The 25,504-nt window shown below is 48.1% G+C and overlaps 1 protein-coding gene and 1 non-coding gene across 3 annotated transcripts in view; one reads left to right on the top strand and one right to left on the bottom strand.

Moving 5' to 3' along the window:
• Positions 1-2,761: 2,761 nt before the first annotated feature.
• Fbxo10 (F-box protein 10) overlaps positions 2,762-25,504 on the bottom strand; it is a 61,396-nt gene continuing 38,653 nt past the window's right edge. For both annotated transcript variants that reach the window (XM_063225251.1, XM_063225256.1), the window contains exons 2-11: positions 24,909-25,499; positions 20,717-21,550; positions 18,182-18,331; positions 16,020-16,156; positions 13,700-13,770; positions 11,988-12,140; positions 10,409-10,678; positions 8,647-8,960; positions 7,421-7,602; positions 2,762-4,518 (exon numbers count right to left, since the gene is read on the bottom strand). In XM_063225251.1, the coding sequence (XP_063081321.1) occupies positions 4,344-4,518; positions 7,421-7,602; positions 8,647-8,960; positions 10,409-10,678; positions 11,988-12,140; positions 13,700-13,770; positions 16,020-16,156; positions 18,182-18,331; positions 20,717-21,550; positions 24,909-25,493 (2,871 nt within the window). In that variant the 5' untranslated portion in view covers positions 25,494-25,499 and the 3' untranslated portion in view covers positions 2,762-4,343. The remainder of the gene's footprint in view (positions 4,519-7,420; positions 7,603-8,646; positions 8,961-10,408; positions 10,679-11,987; positions 12,141-13,699; positions 13,771-16,019; positions 16,157-18,181; positions 18,332-20,716; positions 21,551-24,908; positions 25,500-25,504) is intronic.
• On the top strand, positions 14,425-14,561 carry LOC111757115 (small nucleolar RNA SNORA2/SNORA34 family). Its single transcript, XR_002791497.1, has one exon. It is a non-coding gene; the product is annotated as a small nucleolar RNA SNORA2/SNORA34 family (small nucleolar RNA).

Here is a 25,504-nt window from a genome sequence, read left to right as displayed (position 1 = left end):
ATAACACTGTGTAGCTCAAGGAAAGAACCATTCACATAGAGGACCTTGACCAGCACATTAAGTCCAGTGCTCACTGACAGGCTCAGCTGCTGTGTCATATGTGAGCTTGCACAGCAGTTTGAGCAACAGTTTTGAGCAACTTTCAGAAGATGCTGCCTCCAAGTGTTGCAGGCAGCTGAGTTAGTCAGAAATATTATAGGCAGTGAGATAGGGATAGGTCCTCAAAGGATCCATTGCAGTAGCCTGGATAGTTTGCAACTCTCAGGGAGACAGACACCTCATGCTATGGCTCAGGCCTCAAGAAAAAGGATCAAATAAACCATCCACATCCTAAGGACTGATATTCTGATTGGTACCTTATCACCCTGGAGTCACCAGCCCATCCCCATAGGAGAAAGGTCACAGCTCCAAGAATGCTGGCTTCCTGACTAACTTGCTTTTGCATTTGTCCCTAATATAATCAATTTTCCCTAAACTATTGATCTTACTGGCTACCTATAAATATGTCCCACCTTATGCCCATCTGCCTTGTGAGTTCCCAGTCACCCCCATTCCATCCCACTTGCCTTGGACCCATCCTTATACTTTATAAAAGTCCCTAGAAAAGACAGTCTTGGGCAACACTCTCTGGACCTCCTTCTGTTGCTCTGACAGAAGCTTTCTTTCTCTCAAATATATTCTACTCTTCACCACTGTTGTTCCTAAAATTCATTCTTCAATTTTAGAGAGCAGGAGCTCATACCTGACATAGTAGATCAAAAGTTTCATTCCCCTAAATCACCAGAACTTGTACAAAGAGGAAATCAAATTTTCTTCCTTATTTTGCAGCATGAGCTGAGCACCAGAGCCAGGCCTCAGGCAGGGGCTGAGCCACAATAGCTGGGCACAAATTTGCATGACCAGCTCCTCCCTCAGAGGCTGGGAAAGAAAAGGAGGCTGGGGCAACTCAAGGCATGGTGGGGATCAGAAGGCTGCTTCCACCATGGCTGGACTCTTCTTCTTCTCCTGTTCCTCTCTCACTGCTCAGGTAAGAACAGACCATGCAGACAAACTGCAATTTCACAACCTCTGCTATGAGTCTTGCCAAACTTTAGCATGGTCACCGTTCCCTAATCCAGCCTGGTCTGTATTTGCAGTTTCCCTCCTCAGGATCTGGTGACTCAGGAACCCTCACTCTCTGCATCTCCTGGAGCAGCTGCTAGACTTACTTGCACCATGAGAAGTGACATCAGTGTGGGGAAAAGACTTATATTGGCACCAGCAGAAACCAGGGAGCCCTCCCAGGTTTCTCTTACACTACTACTCAGACTCAGATTAGTAACTGGGTTCTGGCTTCCGCAGCAGCTTCTCTAGTTCAAAAGATACCTCAGCCAATGCAGGCGTTTTGCATATTTCTGGGCTGCAGCCTGAGGATGAGGCTATTACTGGAGCATCTGGTACAACGATGTTTATCACAGTGACACCCATGGATGGAGAAGTGGCATAAAAACTGCAAAATGCCCTGTGAATTAACTATGAAGCCTTTTGAAATGAAAAAATAACTTGTATCTACAATAAGTACTCTTGGATTTAACTACAGTGTAACAGGATTCATCCTTCCAATCTGTGGAAGAATATTGCCAGACTCTCAGGAAAAAGAAATACAAACTGTCTTGGCCTCTAAATTTTGCTTTGTGGTACAGTGATTATACGATAATATAAAAGGACATGGCTGTGGTATTTTTATTTTGACAAAAAATATGAAATCCGCCCCCCGCCCCAGCTAATCAGAGACCTGGGTCCATCCAAGCAAGACCTGGCCTCAAAAGCATGGATTCTACACTTTCAAACATCACACCAAAGACTTCTCCCTGGCTTGCATCCAACACTGTCCAGTGCTGCTGGTGTCTCACTGTGTCCAGGACCGAAATACAAATTGGGGAGGGAGAACACAGGCTCAGGGATGATCTCAGGTACCAAGCTGGTCTGGTTCACTGTTTGTCACCTAAAGCCCCAGCTGCACAATGAAGTAGAGGGCAGTAGGCTGGAGTATATGGGAGGGATGGGGCCAGTAAACCACATCATGGGACAAGAAAGACAGAAGGGCGGAATCCACCTAGCCTTAGAAAGTGTCACAACACTACTGTCATTGAGACAGGATAGAAGAAATACAGATGAGTAGAAGGGATACAGAGAAAATCATTACTAAAATATTTGAATTTTGAACAAGACTCTAATACCAGGTCAAGTTGCTCAAGGTTATCCCTATCAATAAACTCTTGGTTTGTTTATGTTTTTTTCTGGTCTCTCACACTCAAAATTTCTTAAAGATACTTTATGTCTACAAATTTCTTTGTTGGTACAGAGCAAAATTCTGATATTATAGGAACACATTATGAGAGTATAAAAACATCTTATATTATCTGTCAAAACCTTTGTTAAGGCTCAGGCCTTACACCTGTGAAATAGGCCATTATCCAATGAGTGGGTCATCCTTTGTCCCATGAACCAAGGCCAAGAGGGTTGAGTGAGGAGCCGAGGTCCACAGAAGCAGGAGCTACACAGAAGAGAGCAGTGAGTCCCCGAAAGCTGCAGCCCTTACAGCTGTAAGTCATGACTTCCGGTGGGAACAAGCTGACTAGAAGGAGGGCCCTGGGATTCTCCTTTTGCCTCAAGAGAAGCAGGGGCATCTCTGGGGATGGCCGGGGCCTATATCAGTCTGTCTGAAAAGCCCACCAGTATCCACCAATGCCCAGACCAAAGCAAGACCTCTCACAGTGCCTCCTTTAAAATATAGAACTTTATTTAGTTACTGAGATTTTCATAAGTTCTTGGTTCACAGAAAGTCATTTCTTACAAAATTACAAAGGCAGCATTTTGTACAGCAACTCACATTGAGGCCACCAAACAAGTGCAAAGAACAGTGCTGGGGCTGGGAGGGACCAACCCTGTGTCCAAGGTCCTCGGAGAAGCCAGAGCTCACTTCCTCTGTCTCCCTCCCACCCACCCAGTGGAGCAGCACCTAGGGCCTTAAAGAACCAGCCTGGCCAAATGCAGGACAGTGACCCCAGCAGGCTGGTGGAGGCCCCACATGAAAGGCCAAGTGGGAAGGAAGTCATTCAGACTGGACTTCCTCAAGCAGTAGGGTCCCAGCTCACCTGGCTCTGCAATCCTGATACGTTCACAGTGCAGGTAGGTAGAACCCTGTGGGAGCTAGCCTTCCTCTCCTGCCTGAGGCCACCTACCTCATGTCTGCAGGCTGGGACCTGGGGACAGACAGTACTATCACCTCAGAGAGTTTGTAGGCAAGTGGGTGGGACAAGGTACAGATCCCCAGATCATTTCAAAAGGAAGCAGAAAGTGCTCAGTGCCCTGAGGAAGCAGAGGAAGTGTGACTGAGGTTCAGGACAGCACTGTCATCTGGAATGAGGGGACAGCCGTATAAAAATGGCAGTGTGTGAGCTAAACTTTGCAGAATGAATGGGACCAGCACACACAGATGTGCGGAGAAAGGTGAGCAGTAAGGAAAGCTTGAGTCAAGGCACGGAGTCAGGGACACAGGGGTAGTAAAGGCAGGACATACCCGTGAGAATGGGGATGCACCAAGGGCCCGGGCACCTCCCTCTGGAAAGGCTGGAACTGGAGGGGCAGCTGGTGTGGGTGTGCTCACACAGGCTCTGGGCCCTGCAGCAGGCACCAAGCTAATGTCTTGAGCTCAGGAGCTCCTTGAGGACTGGAGCTTCACACATTCCTGAACCACCCAGCCTGCATCTGCCCGATGTTTGAGGAAGCCCTTTGTCACTGTTTGTATCATGTCCCCTTCTCCCTGGGACAGCCTTTCCCCTTGCTTGTAGGACTATATCCCAGTCTAGGAGAACTGTGTCCTTAAGAAAACCAATTCAAGTGTGGTGCAGTCTCTGCAAGGATCAAGGGAGGGCCAGGACCAAACAAGGGGCTAGTTCTGGGGCAGCAGTTCTCTCTACCCCAATCACTTCCTCAGAAGCAAATATCTTTCCTGAGAAGAGTGAGGGTTTGGTATGTGTTAGATGATGTTCCCTGTAATTCTAAGAGGCCTGACCCCAAAGTTTCACATATGTTTGAGTTTCCCCAACTCTTCATAATCTACCAACTGTTAGAATAACCAGAAGCTCTCCAACTTCCATGCCCTTTTCTCCTTCCAAAGTGCTTCCAAGTTCCTGCTGAGGGTTGTGGAGCTGAAACGTTTTGGAGGTACCTTGTTTTGAGTCCCCAGGAGGCCAGGGACCTGTTTTTCCAAGAGGAGCAATGGACCAGGAGTCTTCTCAGGCACTGCTTCTATCCTGAGGGCCTTTGACCCTTAGCTCTTCAGAGGCAGGTCTGCATCCTTACAGGATGGTGCAGAAGATGCTGTGGTTGCTGTGGTAACCACCTTCCACACGAGCTGTGATCCTGGTTGCCATGGCTGCCACTTTCTGCCCACTGTGGGCCGCTGATGGGCCCCTGAGAGAGTTTTCAAGATGAGGCCGTGCTGGTGGGTTTACCAGGCACCACGTATCAGACCTGGAAGTACAAAAGGAAAGCCTGTGAGCTCTGGGATTTGACAGCATTTATCGAATGCCCTATACAATCTGATGTGCCCTTCCAGATCAGTGGGTTCCATTGTTCAAATTTGGGTGTAGATTTTGTCTCCTGAGTGTGACAGCCCAGAAAAATGAAGTGTGAAACCAACGGGAAAGGTCGTGTATCCTAAGTTCAGCTCTGCCTTCAATTCTGCACAGAACCTCAGAAAGTTTGCCTCTATGGGCCTCAATTTCCCCATTTTTTTTTTTGTGTCTTGTGTTGGGAATGGAACCCAGCGCTTTGTGCATTCTAGGCAAGTGCTTTGCCACTGAGTTACACTCTTAGCCAATGTTGTACTATAAGAAAATAGCTTCGTTATATGTGTACTATAACAAAACCTGTAACACGGCTTATGTATGTGTTTTCCTTTTCCCTTTCGATGACCTAATTGATATGTTAATCAGTGCTCTTCTCTGTAAAGAACTGTAAAACCTTACCTAATTGATATGTTAGCCAGAGTTGCCCTCTACAAACAACAAAAGTGGTGCTAAAACAAGCTAATAAGTGTTGTTAATCACTGTTAGGCACCTCTATTCTCCGCTAAAGAGCTAAAGAAAACTAGGATGGCCCTCTAATTTATAATTGTTTGAAGTAACTTGCTTGTGTGCAGGGAGATTTGGTTATTAGCATAACCCTTTATCTGACCTTGATCCCCCTCCCCAGAAAGAAAGAAAAACATAACCGCCATTTTCTGTTCTGTAGTACACCTTATTGCCTCCCCTCTCCCCTTACCTATCTATCTAGGCTAGGCCATAAAGATTTTGAGTTTCTGGTGACCTCTTCCCGACCCGGTGGTGGTCTGTCATAAAATGAGCCTGCTCTGTTTTTAAGAACTCCTTAGCTTCAAAGAAATTACAGGACAATGTTGTGGCTTAACCCTAATGCACCAAAAGGGTTAAGTTCCAAATCCTTGTGAAAACTTAAGTTTCAGCTTCTTGTAACTTTCAATGCCTTCCCACCTGTTAGTGTTAATGAGCTGTGCTGAAATAATTAACTTTCTACTTTCTTCTCCAAATGTTATCGCAGATAATGCTTATCTGCAGTATGGGAGTAACTCAAAAGGCGCCAAACGCTCCTGAGGTTGTCAGAACTAAGTGGACAGCTTTTTACAGTTTCCAGATTCGGGTCAACAAGTTTGATGGCTCTGCAAGTTTCTTTGTTTCTCACCCCCACCCCCCCGCCTTTCCCTCCAGCCTCTTTTTAAAGTCTCCCTTTAGTCTCTGGCACGCAGTCTCCAAATTGGCTCCTGGAGACTCGTCACCAGGCCTGGCCTGAATAAAGCCTTTGCTCCCCAAATTTCAGTCTCTTGCTTCCTTGGATTTTATACTGGGGTCCGAGTTATTACAGCCAACTGCTCCTTTTTTAAGGATTTGGAAGCAGGGCCAGGGATTTAGCTCATTGGTGTAAGCACCTGCCTGGCAAGTGTGAAGTCGTGAGTTTGATCCCTGGTGGGGGGGTGGAAAGGGAATTGATGGCTTTCTTTACACTTTCCTCTTTTTTTTCTCAGCTGTGTGACTGTGACTGTTCATAGATTTATTCATAATCACCCCAAACCACAAACTACCTAAACACCTTTCAGCTGGTGAAGGGGTAAACTAACAGCTACAGACATACATGGAAATTTACTTTGGAATAACAAGAAGTGACTTAACGCCACAGGTCAATCTTGGGTGCATTAGGCTGAGTGAAAGAGTAAGACTCCAAAGACTGTGTTTGTGTGGTGTGTGGGTATAGGCCTGTAACCCCAGCACTTTAAGAGGCTGAGGGAGGCGGACTGTAAGTTTGAGCTCAGCCTACCCAATTTAGCAATTTAGACAGTCTCAAAAAAAAAAAAAAAGAAAAAGAAAAATAGAGCTCAGTGTAGAGATCCTAGCTGCAGTCCCCAGTGCTGCAAAAACAAAACAACAACAAAAACTATTTTTACTGAGTGCGGCAATCATTACTTAGAGTGGCAATCCATCACAGGTTTCTGATGTAGCATGACCAGAGCTCTCGTTTGGAAAGGTTATCTAGGCAGGCTTAACAGTACAGAGTGAGGGTCGGGTGGCTGAGGGGCAGGAAGCCCAGGCATGAGGCTGCTGCAGTGGGAAAGGTGATGTTAAAGTGCAAGGATGACATCAATAACAGGATCACTATTATTTTACAACCCGTTTAGCAGCGCACTGGCCAATCCAAAGGGTTCATCCATAAACAACTGGGGCAGTTATGCTGGTAACACAGAAACACAGATCAGGGCAAGAGGTGCTGAGACCTCAGGTAGGGTGGTGGAGTTGTATAGAAGTGCATCTAAGAGGGCCTGAGAACAGATTGATCTTTGGTGTGAGGGAGGAAGAGGAAGCAGAGGTTGGGGGAAGACAAGTGGGAGGTAGTCGTGATACCCTGAGGCAAAGCATTAAAAACAGGATCAGCAGCAGCAAAAACTTTTTTCCTAATATGGGGGAACGAAACTCATGACCCTGTGCTTGCCAAGCAGGCGCTTACACCATCTTTATAATGCTTTCAATACTTAGCTAGGTCACAAGGTCTTATTTTCTCCTCAATTTGTGCCACAAAACGGGCATTAGCTAGATTTTACTGAAGCTCAAAGGTGCTAGGTAACTTGCCCCAGGTCATACCGCCAGTGACTGGCAGAACTGAAATTTGAAACCACTTTACCCCTCTGAGAAGTCTCTGAGAAATCTTTTCCCTCTCAGGAGGTCCTGGGCCACCCTGACGTAAGCCCTAAACTCAGGCCCTCTTCTGAGTGAAAGCAGGCAGGGCTGCAGGGAGTGGGCTGGGCCTGGCTGCCCCTCAACCTCACCGCTGCTCTGCAGAACAGACTCAAATAAGCCCAGGTACTTACTTTTTTTTGAAGACCAGGAACTTGTTGTTCTCCATAATGCAGTCTCGGTTGTTTGAGATCTGCTGAAAGATGGTCTTGTTGGTCTTGCCCTGGAAGATGATGTTCTCCTGCACCAGGGCCTTGGCATGGCCCCGCACTGCAATGCCATAGGCCCGGAATGAGTGGATCCGGTTCTTTATTACCTAGGAGAAGCAGCAGCCAGATCTCATCACAGACTGCGGGGGAGCCCAGAAAGGGAAGCATCAGTTAAAAAGTCAAGGGCGAAGATAATGCTCTGAAGGTCAGTGCAGAGCCAGAAGAACTCAAAGACGGTGAAAGGTGCCTGGGGAACCAGGAAAGGCTCATCAGAGGAGGTGAAGGGCAGGCTATAGGAGTCTATTGGGTACAGAGCAGGGGAGATGTGTCCATTAAACAAAGGGCACAGGCCTGGCAGACGGAGGGCATGGATGACAACTGCCACAACAGCGTGCCCCTCCGTCCTTCCTCGGTTCCCCCAGTAGTGCTCAAACGTGAAGTCAAAGAGCCCTGTACTCCTTGCCTAACTCACTGAATCATGCGGAGCTGGGAACCACTAGAATCACACTTTCACAATGCTGAAACCCTAGAACCCAGCACAGTGCTTTCTGTAAAAGATGCTTGGCCCTGAGGGGGAGACAAACGGGTGACAGATACAAAGAATTATGGGAAGATCTGGAAGTAGGGTGGACAAAAGCACTGTAGAGGTTCAGGAAAGGGTACCTCAAGTAGCCTGGGGGAACCAAGTAGTTCCTCCTGAAGAAGGAAACAGCTAAGCTGTAGGAATAGGATAGCGAGAGGATAGGGGAGGTTCTAGATACACGGAATAGTGGGGCAAAGGCCCTCAGGCCCTCAGGCAGGATTTCGCTCCCTGTTAATCACCTACTGTGCAACAGGTCCTGTGCAAGCTCATTCTGTTGGGGAAAGCACGCAGAAATAGTCTGACCTTGCCCTGGAGACCACAAGTTACTTCAAGAGACCCTAGGAGGTTACACTTCTGGCTTCCTGCCGGTGAACCGTGGTTCATCTTTCTGGGCCCAGTGCCTACATTTCTGTGTGAAACATCTCTCAGGAGGTGTTCTGGCAGGAGGGGTGATAATCCTTGAAAGGCTTTAGTGCTTGTGGTTCTACTTCTCAGTACAGTGTTGAGTCCTGGTCCTGGCATTGAGCCCTGTGCTGGCAGCAGATGTCACACACATGCACACACTCACCTTAGTGTCAGACCTGGGCAGCAACTGTAGCCCACTGCCCCGGTTGCCAATGATGTCATTTTCGATGACAACAGTGCTGTCACCCTTGGTAATGATGCCATGGCCTCTGTTGTCATAGATACCATTGCCCCGGAGCTCCACCTTACACTGGGCCTCAACCTTGACCCCACTCTGGCGGTTGCAGGAGATGCTGTTGTTGGTGACACGGGTGAGCTGGCTGCTCTGGGCTACAGTGATGCCTCTGTCCCCATTGGCATGGATAACGTTGGTGACGATGTGCAGGGCCTCGCTGCTCTGGACGTACACTCCGGAGGCTGCAGGCAGAGTGGGAGGGAGCAGGGAAAGCAAGGTGATCCCAGAGTCAGCCCTAATACCACCAATCAGGAACCTTCCCCCAGTTCTGGGCCCTAAGAAGAAGGGGAATAGGCAGTGACACTCAGACCCAGCATGGGGTGGGAATCTTCCAAACTAATGACAAACAGCAGAAGGAAACCCTGGTGCAACAGAAAAGCTTCTCCTGTTGTAATGATTGTCATCACAGGCATTCACAGACACAGGCTCTGAAGATGCTTCTTAGCTTTGATGGTCTTTGGGCCCAAGCTTTCATCCCGGGCATGAAAGCCTCCTACAACACAATCCTACTGATGTGTACACCTCCTATGATGGGGAGCTCACTGTCCTCTCAAGGCTGTCCCTGTCACCTCTAGACAGACAGCTCTACCTGCCAGAGGCAGGTGTTTTTATCTGCTCTGTTTTATTGCCTTCCTTCCCATTTGAGCTGGACTCTGTCTCTCTATTGCTTTAGGAAATTTTCTTTGTAAGAGAAATCCTGTAATTTTTAGATAAAAAATTTAACAAGCTAAGTAACATGTATCTAAAAGGTGTTAGGCACTTTGGAAAGGAAAACTGGTGCTTGGAACGGAATATGTGAGAGGCACTATGGATATGTGTGAAAAAGCATAGACTCAGCAGGAGTAAAGCCTCTGACTGCCGGGGGAGAGGCCTGGCAGCTGGACTCTAGGGGGTGGCGTCTCCACCTTCCATCACCTTTCACTGGAGCAAGGGGACCAGGGCTGTGCTGGGGGGGTGGGACGTGGACAGTGGCTGGGGTGATACTGAAGCAGTCTGGGCCATAAGCCTGCAAGTGTAAACCTTTTGGTGACATGTGCCTACTGCTCTTTCCAGCTTGGATGAAAACAGCAAAAATAAGTATTTGTGAATTTACACAGCTTTGCCTGTCCCACAGGAGAGCATGGCCACACAGAGGAAACCCTGAATTGGCAGAGGACAGAACTCATTTCCCAGACAGGTGGGTGTGAGCTGCTGGCTACTGATCTCTGCCCTGTTACTCCTAGAGAAAAGCAGTCCTGCTTCTCAGGGCCTACATCACTTCCTTCCTCTGTCGGCCATCTGATTCTCACTCGTAACACACGTCACTGTGGAATGAGAAGCAGGCAAAATTCATAGTAGGAAAGGGTATACGAGTACGTTTAGAGCAGGTTAGGAATTTCAAGTTAGTCTGGGATGTGTTGGTGGGAGAAGGGGAATTTCAGGCAAGAGAAACAGTGTGAGTGAAGGCGGAATCAAGAAAAAACTGGTTCATGTTTAGGGATTCAAGTCTAAGGGCTTTGGTACGCGGAAAACGGCAGAAGGAAGCAGCTGCTAAGGCTGGAGAGCCACGGTGGGATCAGTCTGTGAGGGCTCTCAAGAGCGGGGAGCCCCGGAAGGTTCTTCAGCAAGGCCTGGGCCCAGGCACACTCACCTCCATTGTGATTAATACTGTTCGACTCTATGAGAGCTACGGTGACAGGCCGGCGCAGCGGGTCATCCTCCTTCTCCAGCTCTGTCTCCCACAGGATGGCGTCCCCATCCTCGCTGAAGTTTTCCTGGGCCCCGTGACCTCCGGGGAACTCACTGGAGCCGTCCTTTTGGCTGAAGACTGCCACTCCATACAGGCCATTGTAGCTCACGTGGTTGCTGGTGACATGGGGCAGGCTAGATGACATCATCCACACACCACAGCCCTTGTTAGCTGGAACAGTAAGAGGAGCTGGTCACTGACTTCCAGCAATGGGTAAGGCAGCCCCCAGTGCTCCCCAAAATGGGGAGCAAGAGGTGATGGTCTGTGAAAAATCATTTCACAGCTCTGGCTGTGGGTTTCTCCTTCCTATAAGACAATGGCCAAGCCAGGTCACTCTCGCAAGCTGGGATCATTTCCCAAGGTGCAAAAATGCTCTGAGAACTGCCAAGTCCCACTTTCAGATCAGCACACAAACTGGAGCACCAGCCTCATCCTGCAGAGGAGGAAGCCTTAGTCTGAATCCCAGCTCTACCACTTCCCAGCTGTGGCCCTGACCAGGTTGCAGAACTCTGTGCTTCCTCATTGTTATGTACTTGGAACTGGGATGGAACCCAGGGCCTTGCACATACCAGGCCACACCACGAGTCCTTTTGAAATTTTATTCTGAAACCAGGCATGGTGGTGCATGCCTGTAATCCTGGCTCTTTGGAAGGTTGAAGCAGGATGATCGTAAGTTTGAGTCCAGCCTGGATGGTTTAATGAGACCCTGTCTCAAAACATAAAATAAAAATAGGGCTGGGGATGTAGCCTAGTACAAAGGCCTTGGCTTCAATCTTTAATACTTCCCAAAAGAAAAACTGAGACAGGTCTTGCTAGGCTGCCCAGGCTGACTTGAAATCCTCCTTCAGCCTCAACCCCGAATATCCGGGATTACAGGTGTGTGTAACTGTGTGTACAGTTACAGGTGTGTGTAACAGTGTGTACACTCCCTCAGCACTTCCTCACCTTTAGATTGGAGCTAGTAACTGTACTCACTCAGAAGCAGTCATGGGAGTTCAAAGTAATGGTGCCCGGGAACAGCCTGGCAGAGATATGGGTCCAAATCAATATTGTCTATTATTATTGGAGATACAATCTAGGAAGAATAAGGGTCTTCTCAAAATCCCAGAGTGAATAAGAATAGTGTTTTTCTCCCTGGGATTATGTTTCCTCATTATATTTCCACTTCTCTGGGTCAAAAGATGCAACTAAAGGTGTTAGGTGCCCATGCGCTGGAGTGCGAATGAACTGCCTTTACATATAATCCAAGGTATTTTGAGACTAAAGCTCTGCTTTTCTAACTGCATGGAGTCAATGTGGATTACTGAGAGAGGCTCCTCATTCTGAGAGGGTCTGCACAGCTCCCGTAACTCAGATGAGGTCTTTGAGGCCAGAGAAGCCAGTGACTTTCTTAGGACCCCTAAGCTGGATGGAACCTGAGCCTCCTGCCTTCCAGGCAGGCCTGGACCCCAGCCCCTTGCCCTGGGGCCATGCTCCTCACCATAGATGGTGTTTCCTTCTATCAGTCCTTTGCCTTCGTCGCCCACAACCACACCATCCGAGTAGCCAAAGCAGATGAGGTTGCTCCTGAGAACAGGGATCCCTCCACGGCGGATGTCCACGCCTCCCCACTGATTTTCACGGATGACATTTTCTACGAAGAGAGGTAGAACCAAGGTCAACACCCAAAGTCCACCTTCATCAGCAGTCAGAACCTTAAAGCTTGTAGGTGATATTTCTGGGACTCGTCCACTACCCTGAGGGCAGCATTTGCGTCTGTCTTGTGCACATCCCAGTCCCCACTGGCCCCAGTGGCCTTTGGAAGAGAACACACGAGCTATAGGGCCTCAAGGACAGAGTCCAGCCGTTGCCCGCAGGCCTGGGAAGGCTGCCTGTCTTGGCCTCAGCCATGCTGTCTGTAGACACTTCCTCTCCTCTTTTTTGGGAGCCAGCCCTTCTCAGGGATGCAGTGAAGAGTCATGGGTCAGAAGAGTGACCCCAGCCAGTGACAGAGAACCTTGTAGAGTGCCCAAACTGCAACCCAAAATCCACATGTCACAAAGTGCCAACACTGCGATTAATGCTGAACACTGAGGTGCTAGTAAATGATTAACAGCTTTCGCCTTAAAAGAAAAACAATGTGTGTGCCATAGGTGTCCCACTACTGTGGGACACTGCTGTCATCTGCACTGGCCGGGCAGACTCTGGGCCTCCTGAAATCACTCCCCAGGACCTGTATGACTGGCTCCTTCTTGCCGTGTGACTCAGGCCCATTCTCCTCATTCAGTATCCTCCGGGCACTGAAGCAGTCTCATAGCTCAGGCATGCTGAGTCTGTCTCAGCATGGGAGATGCTTTTCCTAGGTTGCTTCCCAGCTTCCAGATTTTGTTTTACATGTCACTCTCTCAGAAAGGCTGCCCTGACCACATAACCTGGATCACACAGGCCCCCTCTCTTTATGTAGATGGCTGTAGAGCCCTTGGCACCCTCAGTTTGGCACTGTTTTTGCTTGCTTATATTGGCTTTTACTTACTTCCTCGCTTTTGCTCTAAAATGTGAGTTCCTGAGAACAAGAGTGACTTCTGTATCCCCAGCTGCTGGAATGTGGCCTACACACAACGGTGCCCACTAAGTGATGAATGACAGCAGCAGTCAGGGGCTTCCTGGGCCAGGGTCCCACGTGTGACTGTACTCTCCGCTGAGGTCCACTGGTGCATCCGGCAGACTCAGCCCTTGTCTTGTAGAATGTACAAGAGGAGATGGGACAACACAGTGCATCCAGAAATTAATTAAAGTGCCCTACAGAGGAGGCATCCTGGACACAGCGAGGGTATCTATGTATAAAGGGAGGTCAGGGGTCAGGGAGGCTTCTCTGAGGAGCAGGAGACATTGAGAAGAAATCTGGAGGGTGAACAGGAGTTGGCTATGAGAGATTTCCAGGGCAGATGCACAGTCACACAAAAGCCCAGAGGAGGATTCAGAGAGTTCCTCTGGTGTCCATGCTTATGAGGGTGTTGTGACCCACCAGCCCTGGGCCTGGCAGAAGCAAGGACATGATGTGCTACACCCACATGAGGACTATCGCCAGCATGGAGCTGGGTCCATGGTGCCCTTCACTGGACTGGAAGAGAGGACTGCAGCAGGTGAGGGGCTGGTGCAGGAGTAATGCCAGGGGCAGTCCTGGCACGGCTGCAGGCGGTCCCCACTGCATACCTGTGATGAGGCCCTTGCCGTTCTCATTTACGGCTATGCCAGCTGCACGCCCCTTGAAGATGTGGTTCCCACTAAAATGGAAGGGAACAAGATAAGAGCCGAGAACCAGGATACCAATGTCCTGTCTGACACTGCCTTCAAGTCGTGAAGGCCACCACCTTCTTCTGGGGTGCCCCAGTTCACAGGGTATCAAGCATTTCCTAAGTCATATAAATCAGGCCCTTGAACATTTTTGGTTGTCACTGAGACTGCTTGCCCCCTAAATACGCAATATAAGCACAATAATATCTTTTTTTATGACTTCTTTTTGCTGTCACCTATATATAAATATTATTTTAAACAGATGTCACCACAGCGCATGCATTGGTGGCATGAAGAATCCCTACGAGGCTGTGCTAAGCTTGCTTAGGAGTGATTGTGGAATACGCTGTGGCTTAATTCAACTGAGTCACGCCTTAACCTTCCTCCCAGACCCTATTTCATGTCACCAGCACAGTGGAGAAAAGCATAACCTCTTCTCTTCACATGACTATGTTTTACTGACCCACAACACTGAGCTCATTGTGCTATTTTCTTTACTCAAAACTCTCATGTTTCCCCAGCACTTGCAAGGTGCACTATGATCAGATTTGCCTAACAGTAATAAGATTGGATAAAAATCATGAAATATCCCAACAGAATGTTCTGAAATTTTCCAGAGTAATACATGTAAAAGCCACGCAGCACTGGCCCTGAATCAAGGCCGGCAGCTTCCTGATGCTGTTGGTTTCAAGCAGGAACCTAAAGAGATGTCTTTCTATGGTCTGTTGGCCATTTCAAAACTTGGGCAGTGAAACGGTCAATTCCCAGGACGGGAGCCTCTAGCGTTTAGTGGGACACGAGCCATGTTAGGACCTGGAGTGCCGGGAAACCAAGCAACCCCTCCCCCCCTGCCTGCTTTGTTGTTGAACTTCAATATACATGAAAGCATGGAGAGCTATTTTGAAGAGAACGAGAGACTCTACGACAGCCATTAGTGACTTCCCTATTGTCTGGTTTTGAAGATCTAAAACGCCTTCCTCATTCTGTTCAGATAGTTTTATACTATGTTGTTTTGTATGAATTCTCTGTATGTGAAGACATGGACAACTATCTGGAAGAAAACAAGAGACAATATGATAGATAGTGAAGATCTCAGGTCATCTAGCTTTGAAATTTATATCTTACATTGCTTTCTTATGTCCTACTTTGTTCTGTTTTGTTGTGTTTAATTTTACCCCCTTTAAAAAAAAAAAAGCCACGCAGCAACCTAGAAATATAGATAGGGAATAACTTAGGGGAAACTCAGGATGTATCTGCTTGCATATCAATGCCAGCTATTTTTGTAAAGCACAGACATAAATATGTAAATCTGCTGTTCTAAAATCTTTAAAGATCTCCCATTGTCATGACAAAGCCAACTCCATCTTCCTCAGCATGGCTGACAAAAGGCCTTCCTCTTCCAGTCCAAAAATTTCTTACCCCCATTTCTTTCCATCATGCCACAAGGCACAGACAGATGACCACACAGGTATAAAAGAGCAAGCTGCAGTGACCATGGGGTCCAGGGTTTTCTGGGACAGTCCCAACTTAAAAATTCTCCTTTTTTCTCAGGCCAAAGAGCACTGTCCGCTCACCCCAGCTCTGCTGCTTTTGCTCACGCTGCCCCCTTCACTGGGAAGGTCGCCCTAGCTCCACGAAGTCCAACCCCAATGTCCTGTGAGGACTTCCCACATTCTCCCTGTCAAAACGATTCTCTCCTTCTCTTGATACCACTCTGATGGCATCTACTGCAGCTGGCCCTTGACTGTACCTGGGATGGAAGGAACACGGTACTGCCACTCTCCTTCCACTGACAGCCTGTGTCACTAATGGGTCACAGCACTAATGGGTGACACTAATGGATCTTAACAAGTATTCCAGGTACCCACGTACCCGAAGATTGGACTTGACACACGAGTGGAAATCTCTACACCACCTACTTCTTTCATTATCTCTGTGCCTCTACACTGTCCAGAGGTTGCCCCCTTGTTTCCCTTTGTTAATGCTTACGAGATGCATTCAGCAATGTTTGCTGAACCCAAAGTAAAATAAGGCCAAATGGAATGGAGCTGGAAGCCTAAACACAATTGCATTGCTGGGGTAAGATGAGCGAAGTCTCTTCTTTGCTTCCATCTGTACAGCTGTAGTAAACAAAAATATTTTCAAATGAAGGAAAGGATTAGGGCAACAGATGAGACAGCACAGGATGAGAACGAGGTAGCCTGGAGCAGCCGGATGGCGGGGGGACAGTACTGCATACCTCACTATTGGATTTCCATGATACAGGATATAAATGCCAGCCTCCTTATTTGAAAAGATCTGGTTGTTTCTTATGACGCCTTTCCCGTTGCCAAGGACAACAATGCCAGAGCGAAGGCCATGGTGGATCTGGTTACACTGCCAGGGAAAACAAGACACCATAGAAAACAGATCAGATGTGCCAGCAGCAAGCAGGGTGCTCCACCTCTGTCCACATGACTGCACCAGGATGGACACTGAGGAGACAAGAGCGTCACTGGAAGGTGCCCAGCACATGACAAAGAGACCAGACCAACTGCTATCCTGCCTTTCTTCACTAGCACACGTGCAGAAATAGTCAGGTAAGAACAGCCTCTTGGGATACACTTTTACTGGTATTTGCTGTTGAAGGTTCTTGTGCTTCATCTACAAAGCAGCTAAAGAAAACATCTGAGCCTCTTTAGTGTCTTCCAAACACACAAATGTCCAGCCATGCCTGCCTCCCAGGGCCCCAAGGAGCACACATCTTGGAGAAGGACAGCACCCCAGCTCAACAAACGCTGGCCAAGAGCAGTCCCAGGGAAGCCACATCAGAAGAGCAAGAGTCATATGGGTTCTGGCCCTCACTTCTCATTCAGCAGAGGATCTATGGAAGGATGGACACCTTGGGGCTGGTCGTAGGAGGCTGTCCAAGCTACAGGACGCTCAGAGAGACTCATTTCTGCTACCTCTTTGTACGTGGGGAAACCGACCCAGGGTCATATATTTTTGACAGTGCCAGATCTGGAATCTAATTTTGTTGCCTTTCAGTCAAGTTCATTTCTTTTTGTGCAGTGATTTCATTTACAATAATTTGTAACAGAATTATATCATTCTTACTGTTAAACACATATCCAAAATCTAATTCCATACTTAAAGCAGAAAGTTACTGTAGCTCTCACAAAACAGTATCATAGAGAGAAGGATCTAACTTGCTGTATTGTATGCAGTAAATCCTCCTCACTTTTACCTGGTTTTCACTCATTCTGAAAGGTTTGGCAGACTCAGCAGGACAACCGCTGCCTGAGAGAAATCCCCCAGAAAGCTGAAAAGCTGGAAGACAGGTGTATGAAACAATACTTCCATCCCTGTTCCCTTTCACAAAACCAGTATTGAACCCTACAACTCCCTCCCCCTCTACCTGTCCTTCTGCCATGGCAACCACGCTCATCTCTGGCCACGGTGGCGGTGACTTCCTAAGGCACAGCATGGCAGCCACCTGCTGCCTGGGAGATGCACAGCGAGGGGAGGGGTTGCAAGAGGACACGGGCTAAATATGCCTTTTAAAATACAGCTAGGGACTTTCCTTCCTCTGCATTTGCATGGACAGTCTTGATATTTTGGGCTAAGAACATCAAGCCTGAGTCAGACAGCCTGGATTCAATCCCAGCTCCTTTGCTAGCTGTATAACTCTGGACAAGATCATTTGCGTCTTCGTGTCCAGCATCTCCATCTATAAAATGGGCATGATGATAATAATTCTACTTCATAGAGCTGCATAATGATTAAAGGATAATTACACAAATATCTAGAGTGCTTAGAAAAGTTTAAGTTGTATAATAAACATTATACTCAAGGGTGGGTATTATTTTTCCAACCCTATAATTTCCCAATTTCTAGAAACAGTTTCTCAGGAAAAGCCAGACTGGAAAAGGAGCTGATCTCTTATGTCACTGGTCTTATATACTAAAATTTTAAGTGATTTTCATTCTGATAGAAAATAAAACTTGATATGCTCCCGAAACATGTAGTCTTCAGAACTATCTTACACATCCTTTGTATACATAAGGACAAACTAACTAGCTGAGTTGTTTTAGACCTAAGTGACTTCTAGGGAAGACATGGACAGCTTTATTCCCATCAAACTCAAAGCCATCCACAGCATATGAAAGCCCAGGGTGGGCTCTTTTTCCTGTCTATCCAATCCTCCTTCTTACTGAGGCAAACTGAAAAAAGTGACTTGTCTAAAGTCAGTGCTAACACATGGAGAAAGAAAGAGGGACAGAGGTACAAGGACCTACAGAGAAAGAGCAGAGGTTACTTGCAAATGTGAGGCATATAAATTTAATATGGCAACATTTAAATATTCTCAGAAAATTATTCTGACAACCACTCTGAATGGGAAAGGAACACAGGGAAAAGTACCAGGATGAGTGGATTGGATTTCTTCCGGATGTCTACACCAGCCTCTGCATTGTGGTAGATGTTGTTGCCGGCAATCAAACCTCCCCCCTCCAAGCGAAGAAAGATGCCTGATGCCCGGCAGCGGTAGATGTCATTCCTGAGCATGACAATCTGAGCAGAAGAGAGAAAGCCATTTATCTTCCTGTTCACAAAGATTTTGTGAGAACATACCAGCATCCCACATCAAAAACACTGGGGATACACCTAAGTTTTTTCCCTCCCAACTGGTTCCCAAAGTTCCCCAGTAGGTAAGGGGAACACTTCACTGTGCACCCCAAATCCCACTGTGTGCTCCTGGCCTGGCTTGGCATTACCCTGCAGCCCCTTACCAAGCCGCATGTTGGAACTTTACCAGGACCAGATGAAAAGCTTGGCCCTGGCCTCAAGCCCCCGCTGGAGAATGGGATGGAAAGGATGCTTCCAGAAGGTGGTACTCAGTGATCTTCAGACTTCATATCCTAGGGCTACAGTACCAGTACACATCTCTCCCCAAAGCTCCGGGGCCTGAGAGGGCGCTGTGGCCAGAGGTCTCAAAGGCTTCAAATACAATGTTCCCAGAATTGAGCTTGTCTCTCTTGCCACACCCTTCCTTCTCCATGTTCCCGTCACTGCCACTCATGCCAGGAATGCAGTGCTCAACTGTTCCCTCCCTAGTCTTCTTCTCCATCTCGGGACCACAGATATCTCCTTGCTTTCACCTAAATCTGTCTACAGTTCTCCTTGGCTTAAAATTTCTCAGCAGTTCTCAACAACCCTCATGGTGAACTCTGATCTCAGTCTTGGTGGCAGTGTCTCTGGGCCTTCTGCATGGCTCCGTCCCTCCACCCCCCTTGCCATCCTCCTGCCCTGCGCTCTGGCTGCTGAGTGTCCTTTCTCCCTTCTGGGCTTTCTCCCAGGCCTCCCGAGCAGCACAGCTTCACCTTGCCAGCTCTTACTCAAACTCGACACTGTCCCTGTAGGAAACCCTTTCTGGTTCCTTGAGGCTGGGCAAGGTGTTCCCTTTCTAGGCTGCGGTGCCACCCATGGCAACTCTGTCACGGAACCTCTTATTTTAGTCTGGTGTCATTTTTTCAAAAAACAAGTATTGCTTGTTATACACAGGCACACCGCTGAGCACTTTATGTATGTAACCTTCTACAATATCCTCACTACACCTTGGAGACAGGCAGGATTGTTAGTCTAAGGAACTTTGGTGGCAGAGCCAGAATTTTAGTTAAAAGCCGTACTCTTAATAACTATGTAAGGAGGAAAATTCTCGAGGACTCAAACCAGACCTTTTATCATGGTACCCATGAGAACAAAGCTACAACCCTTCCATTTTATTTTCTGTATAACCTGAAACTGTGCTTTCAGAGTACAATCACCTAAACTCCTCTTTCCAAGTGGGCTGGGTAACAATTAAAATGTAAGTGCTCTTTAGGATTCTAGAAGCCCAGAGACCCGTGGGTGACATCTGTGTAACGCCTTTTAGTTTATACTGACTACTTCTGCCCCTGCTAAGCACTGGGCTCCTCAGGTAGATTTCAGGTTGATCTGCACACCCACAGTGCCTGCACAGGCCAGGTGCTGATGCCTCAATGGCTGGGGGTGCTCTTGGCAGGAGTTCGCGGTGTCTCAGTGAGGCTTTCCGGGACTAGGGGCTTTGCCTCTGTTAGGCCCCTTCCCACCTCCACGGCTGCATCTTTGGCAGCATCCAACACAAAATGTTACTGCTGTTGGAATGCTCTAATTTGCTCCCTATTTTACCATATACTTTCTACTTTCTCTGGAATCTGTACTTATCCTACTCAACACTGACATCTTGTCTTCTGGGTAAACTTTTCAACTAACCCACTGAAGTTTAAATTGAAGGCAGTGATTGTGTCTCCCTGAGGTTTTGTGTGTGTGTGTGTGTGTGTGTGTGTGTGTGTGTGTGTGTGCATACCAGGAATTGAACTTACAAACTTATGCTTGCCAGGCAGGCGCAGTGCTGCTGAACTTTATCCTGGCCTTCCCTGAATTTTCTCTTATCCATGCTAAAAAGGTCTTGCTTCCTCTACTAGGATCTGGGTGACATCTTGAAGTAGCAGCATGACAATGAACAGAAGCAGAAGACCTGGGTTCTAATCTCAATTCTGTCTCATACTCGCTGTGTGACTCTGTATTAAGGCACCTTCCCTCTCTGGGCCTTTGTTTTCTTTTCTGTGAAATGAGAAAAATAGTTTTTGCCCTGCCCAAGTGAGATGATGAGTATAAAGTTCTCTGTGTTACTATGCTTTAAAAAAGATTATTTGAGGGGGCTGGGGATTTAGCTCAGTGGCATAAGCGCCTGCCTTGCAAGTGCATGGTCGTGAGTTTGATCCCTGGTACCAGTGGAAAAAAAAAAAGATTATTTGAAATGATAAATAACCACCCCACACCCTTCCTACATATAGCCATGCACCTTCTCAACAATTAACAGTCTTGCCCAGTGACCCAATAGGCCTCAGTCTAAAGATTGGACCCTCAGGACAGCACCTTGCTATTATGTATGCACCGCACTGCGTAAGTCAAGTTCCGGAAGACGTTTCCTTCCATCTTGGCTCGGCCATAAGAACAGACGAAGACACCGCCTTTCCCATCCCGGAAGAGGCACTTGCGGATCAGGCAGCCCTGCACAGAGCTGGCCAGTGCCATGGCTTCCTTGTCCTTCTGTAGCTCCTGCTGCAGGGAGTTCAGCACCAGGCAGCTGGGTAGCTGAATGGATGCTCCGGGCAATGGTGGGCCCAGAAAAGAGCCCCCCAGGACAGGGCGTGGGCCCTGCACTTGGTAGGACAATCTGTATGTGAGCTGGTCCTCGTCCTCATCCTCTCCACTGGGGCTCAGGCCTCCATCGCTGCTGTCTGGGGTCTGGGCTACCCTTTCTCCATCGCTGCCCACCTCTGCCTCCTGCGAGCCAGCCTTGGAGGCTGGCTTTGGGGAGCAAGAGGCAGGGACGGTAGGACTCTGGCTGCCCTCAATGACAATGTCGCAGGTCCTGGGACTCCAGGCCTGATCCCGGCTCTCTAGGTCCAGGGACATTAAAAAGTCAGAGTCCTCTGTGGGGAGCAAGCTGGGAGAGGACCTGATAAGACCCAGTAGATACTTGTAGGCCCAGTTCTTATCTGCTGATGGGTGGCCCTCCACAGTCACAGAGTTGTTTTCGCTGCCCACGAATTCACAGTTTTCCAGGACACAGAGGGGCACGTTGTGCAGAAAGACATGGGTGTTTTTGAAGGTACAAAACTTCACTTGGCAGGTGCCTGGGCCATGGACCTGGATGTGCCCATTCTCAAAGTTGCAGTTGTCAAACTGGACATGACCTGATGTGGTCTGGAAAATGAGAAACAGAATATGGCTGTAAGTGGGGTAAGCTGTCTTTATGCTGATCTCTAAGGAACATACAGCAGGGAAAAGTCATTTTTATCATTTCCCTTTCCCCACCAGGGAATGGGGGTCAGTTCCCAAATGACTCAGGAACTGCCCTGCTGCAGAGAGGGGGGACAATTGGGAACTGCCTGTGCTTCTATGCTTCCTATCTGAACATGGAGGACAAAGGCGAAGGATGGAAGGAGAGCTCGCATTCTGCAGCACTTTCCTATACATCTCGGATCGTAAGTAAACTCCCCTAACGCTCACGAAATGCTCAGTGAGAATCTCTTTCTCCCTCTGCCCTGCCACCTCTCTTGGTGAAAATCGAGACAAAGACGGACAGAATGGGGAGGAAGGGGCACACAGGGATGCTGGCGGGAATGCTGCTGCACAGGTGAAGGAGGACAGATTCCCTCAGGAGTAGGTCTGAAATGGTGATGAGAGGTTTGAATTTTTACAAATCGGGGTCTGAGTCCAACTTTACCAAGCTCCAAAAGGTGGGGGAGACCCCACCCAGTGACTGGATTGTATGAAGAGTGTCAAATCCTGTACAGAAGCGTCTCCACATCTCCTTTCAAAGTGCTTTCCCTTTGTGCCTTTTTTAGGCCCCACAGGAGTACGCTGGCCACCTGGGTCTGCTGCCCTGAGACTCAAATCTGGCAGGGCCATGGGGAACCCTTGTTTCCAGCATAGGAGAAAGCAACCAGGAAGAGCTGAGCCCTGCCTGAGCTGGTTTAGGCAGTGGGGGAGGCACAGGCATAGGTCTGAAAAGAGCCACATGCAGTCATTGGTGGGTGTGTGTGTGTGTGTGGTGTGTGTAGACAGCAGGCTGCACTTTTAAATACACGGGCCAAAGGATACTTCCATGGCCCAGGAAGTGGGGACTCACCTGTGGGACAGCTCCCAGCCCTGCCTCTTTCCAAGTGTGTTCACCAGTGATCACCTCTCAAACCTGTTTCCTTGTCTGTACCATGAAGCTCACTAGTTAATAAAGTACGAAGCGCAGTGCCAGGCACATAGCTGAAACCTAGTACAACTTACCTACTATTGTCTGGGGCTGGGGATACAAGGAACAGAAAGCTGGGCTGAGTAAGGGGAAGTCTCAGCACTAAAACCCACGGGGTGATTCATCTGGGCTGCGCTCAGCTCTGGGCTGAAGGAGAAGCAAGCTCGGTGTGATCTACTGATCTGTATTCCTGAAAGAAGAACTATTTCTAAATTGCACACCAATTCCATCACAAGGATCTGAATCATAAAACAAGGAAGTGTCTCACAATCCCATTCAATAATCCAGACACATTTACCCCTGAAAAAATTTAAAATTCCTTGACAGCTTATCTGAGAGCTTAAGTGCCTTACTTAGTTCTTCTAAATTATTCTTTAATGCCTGCCCCTTTTTTTGAGACAGGGTCTTGCTATACAGTTCAGGCTGGCCTTAAGGCCTTTGACTCTCTGTGCAGCTCAGGGTAGCCTCACAGTGTAGCTTCACTGGTGATCCTCCTGTCTCAGGCCTCCTGGGTGCTGGGATCACAGGCATGTGCTACCACGCCTGGCCAGTCTATTTTTTTTTTTATTGTTGCCATTTAAGTTCATTTTCTCTCCCTTGTCTTTTATAAGGATAAAGGCCAGCATTCTGGAGGTGCAATACCATTACTACGGTTCTTCTTAGAAGTCACTGAAAACTGACCTAGGAAATCATCCTGGTGGGCCCTTTTACTTAAAAGATATTCAAGGACTGAGCACTAATATATGCCGAGCACTAAGCCAGACAAGATTACAAAGAAGCCCGAGGCCTGGAACCTTCCCTCAAAGATCTGTGGAAGCGCTTAGGAAGGGCAAGTGGAACCTGAAATTAACATATTACTCTAAGAATAATATACAAAGTGTGACACCTCTGGGACACTGTTGCTAAAAACAGTCTCCCTCTGAGCCTGCAGATCAGCATAAAGGAAATTCATAAATCCTCTGCAACATTGTAAAAGCAGGCTTTTACCCTTCCAAGGAATCTAGTGTGATGTAATTTCTTAAGTGCTTAGATCAGAAGGCCTGGATTTGAGCTCTACCCTCACTAAGTACCTACTTGAGAAAATTACTTAGCATCTCTGTATCTTCAGCACCCCTTCCTTTATCTGCCAAATGAGGACCACATCTACTCTACACCGAATGTCTATGATGGGGATCACATGAGGGTACACAAGGAAAGTCATCTAAATTGTAAATACTAAGTGAGACCCTAGCTATGTCACTTGAACTTCAGTGCCTCACCTACAAAACCAGATGTGACACTGTATTACTTTGACATGAGGCTGTCAAGGAGGTGAGATACTGGCCAAACAGCATATGCCTGGCACACACTAAGCACATCACGAATGACTTGTATTAAAATGATCATTACAAACATGCAAAATAATGGTTATTCTAATGATAGTACAATATAGTTTTTATTAAACAGGTGTACAATCTAAGCATTAGAGTGAGTTTCTAAGCCATGTAAAGGTGCAGACTATTCTGCGAGCAACTACCAACACCTTCATATATGCTTTGCTTTGAATACACCTTCTGCTTTGGTTTTTTGTTTCTTTTAATCAGTTCTGGGGATTGAACCCAGGGCCTTTGCATCAAGCTACATCCCCAGTCCTTACTATTTATTAATCCATTTTTATTTTGGGACAGTATCTCCCCAAGCAACTAAGTTACCCAGGTTGCGCTCAAACTTGCAGTCTTCCTACCTCAGTTTCCCGAGTGCCAGGATTGCATGTGTGCACCGCCACTTTCAGCTGCTCTGCGTTCACTGAGAGAATGTGTTGAATTAACTGTCTCTGATCCCTTTTTTCAGGTATCCTCGAGAAGTACCTGACTCTGGCAAGAGCCTAACTGACCTTCCCTGACCCTGCACAGGGTGGGATTCCTCTACTAAAGGTCACTGCTCCTGAGGGCTCCTCTCCACTGGCACCCTGTGGCATGCTCCCGCGAGCACCTAACGTGTTCTTCCCATCACCACCTTACACGTGTCCATCTTGCTTTTCACCTAGCTGCTCTACCGGCGGCTCCAGCTCAACTAGGTGGGAAGGGCAGAGGTGCAAGGGTGCAAGTAGTCTTTGCTGCAAGTCCACACCTCATTCTCTAACAGAGCTGTGACAAAGATAAAGCAGAATTTTGAATGACACTGATCATTTCTGAGCTGGTTTCTCAACTGGTTTCTCCTCAGGAGAATGTACATGGGAATTGGGGGAATTCTGGCAAACATGGAAGCCCTCTGAGAAGAAGCCAAGCCCCTGGGATCAGGCTCACACAGCATCTCTCTGATGTGGACACCCACCTTGTACATGATGGGTGAGAACCAGGCCGGCATAAAGATGAGGTTGCACAGGCGGGTGGTGGAGCAGTGCTGGTCAATGCTGGCTAGCAGGACCACCTCGCCCAGTTTCCCGTGGCCTACAATCTCCACAGGCACTTTTAGGATAATTTCGCCTTGCTCCTCATACACCCCTGGGAACAGCACAATTCGGTCATACAGGCTGGCCATGGCCAAGGCACTACCCAGGCTGTCAAACTCATGGCCTGGCCCGACACTTAGGGTACGTCGTTCCCTCTTTCTGCGGAACAGAGAAAAGCAGACAGAGGACTCCAAGTCCAGGGCATTCTTGGTCCATGTCTTCGAGGCAAGGTAATGCTGCTTGAAGGCCTCCCTCCAAGACTCAGGCTCCACGTCCGGCTGGTTGGGCCAGTTGGGGTGGCGGCATTCGGTGCAGCCCAGGCATAGCTGCCGCCAGCGAGTGCTATCAAGACTAAGGGTCAGCTCGTACCAGGCCTTGCAAACCAGGCTGCAGCGGCCTAGGTCCGGGAGGTGCAGGTAGGCTAAGATCATGCGCCACAGCTCCAGGGGGAGCCCTCCAGCCTCCATGGTCACCTGGG

The sequence above is a fragment of the Cavia porcellus genome, unplaced genomic scaffold, assembly GCF_034190915.1.
Source record: "Cavia porcellus strain 051 isolate PalLab524CR breed Dunkin Hartley unplaced genomic scaffold, mCavPor4.1 scaffold_1, whole genome shotgun sequence".
NCBI classification, from domain to species: Eukaryota; Metazoa; Chordata; class Mammalia; order Rodentia; family Caviidae; genus Cavia; species Cavia porcellus.
This window is presented reverse-complemented; position numbering and strand designations above follow the sequence as displayed.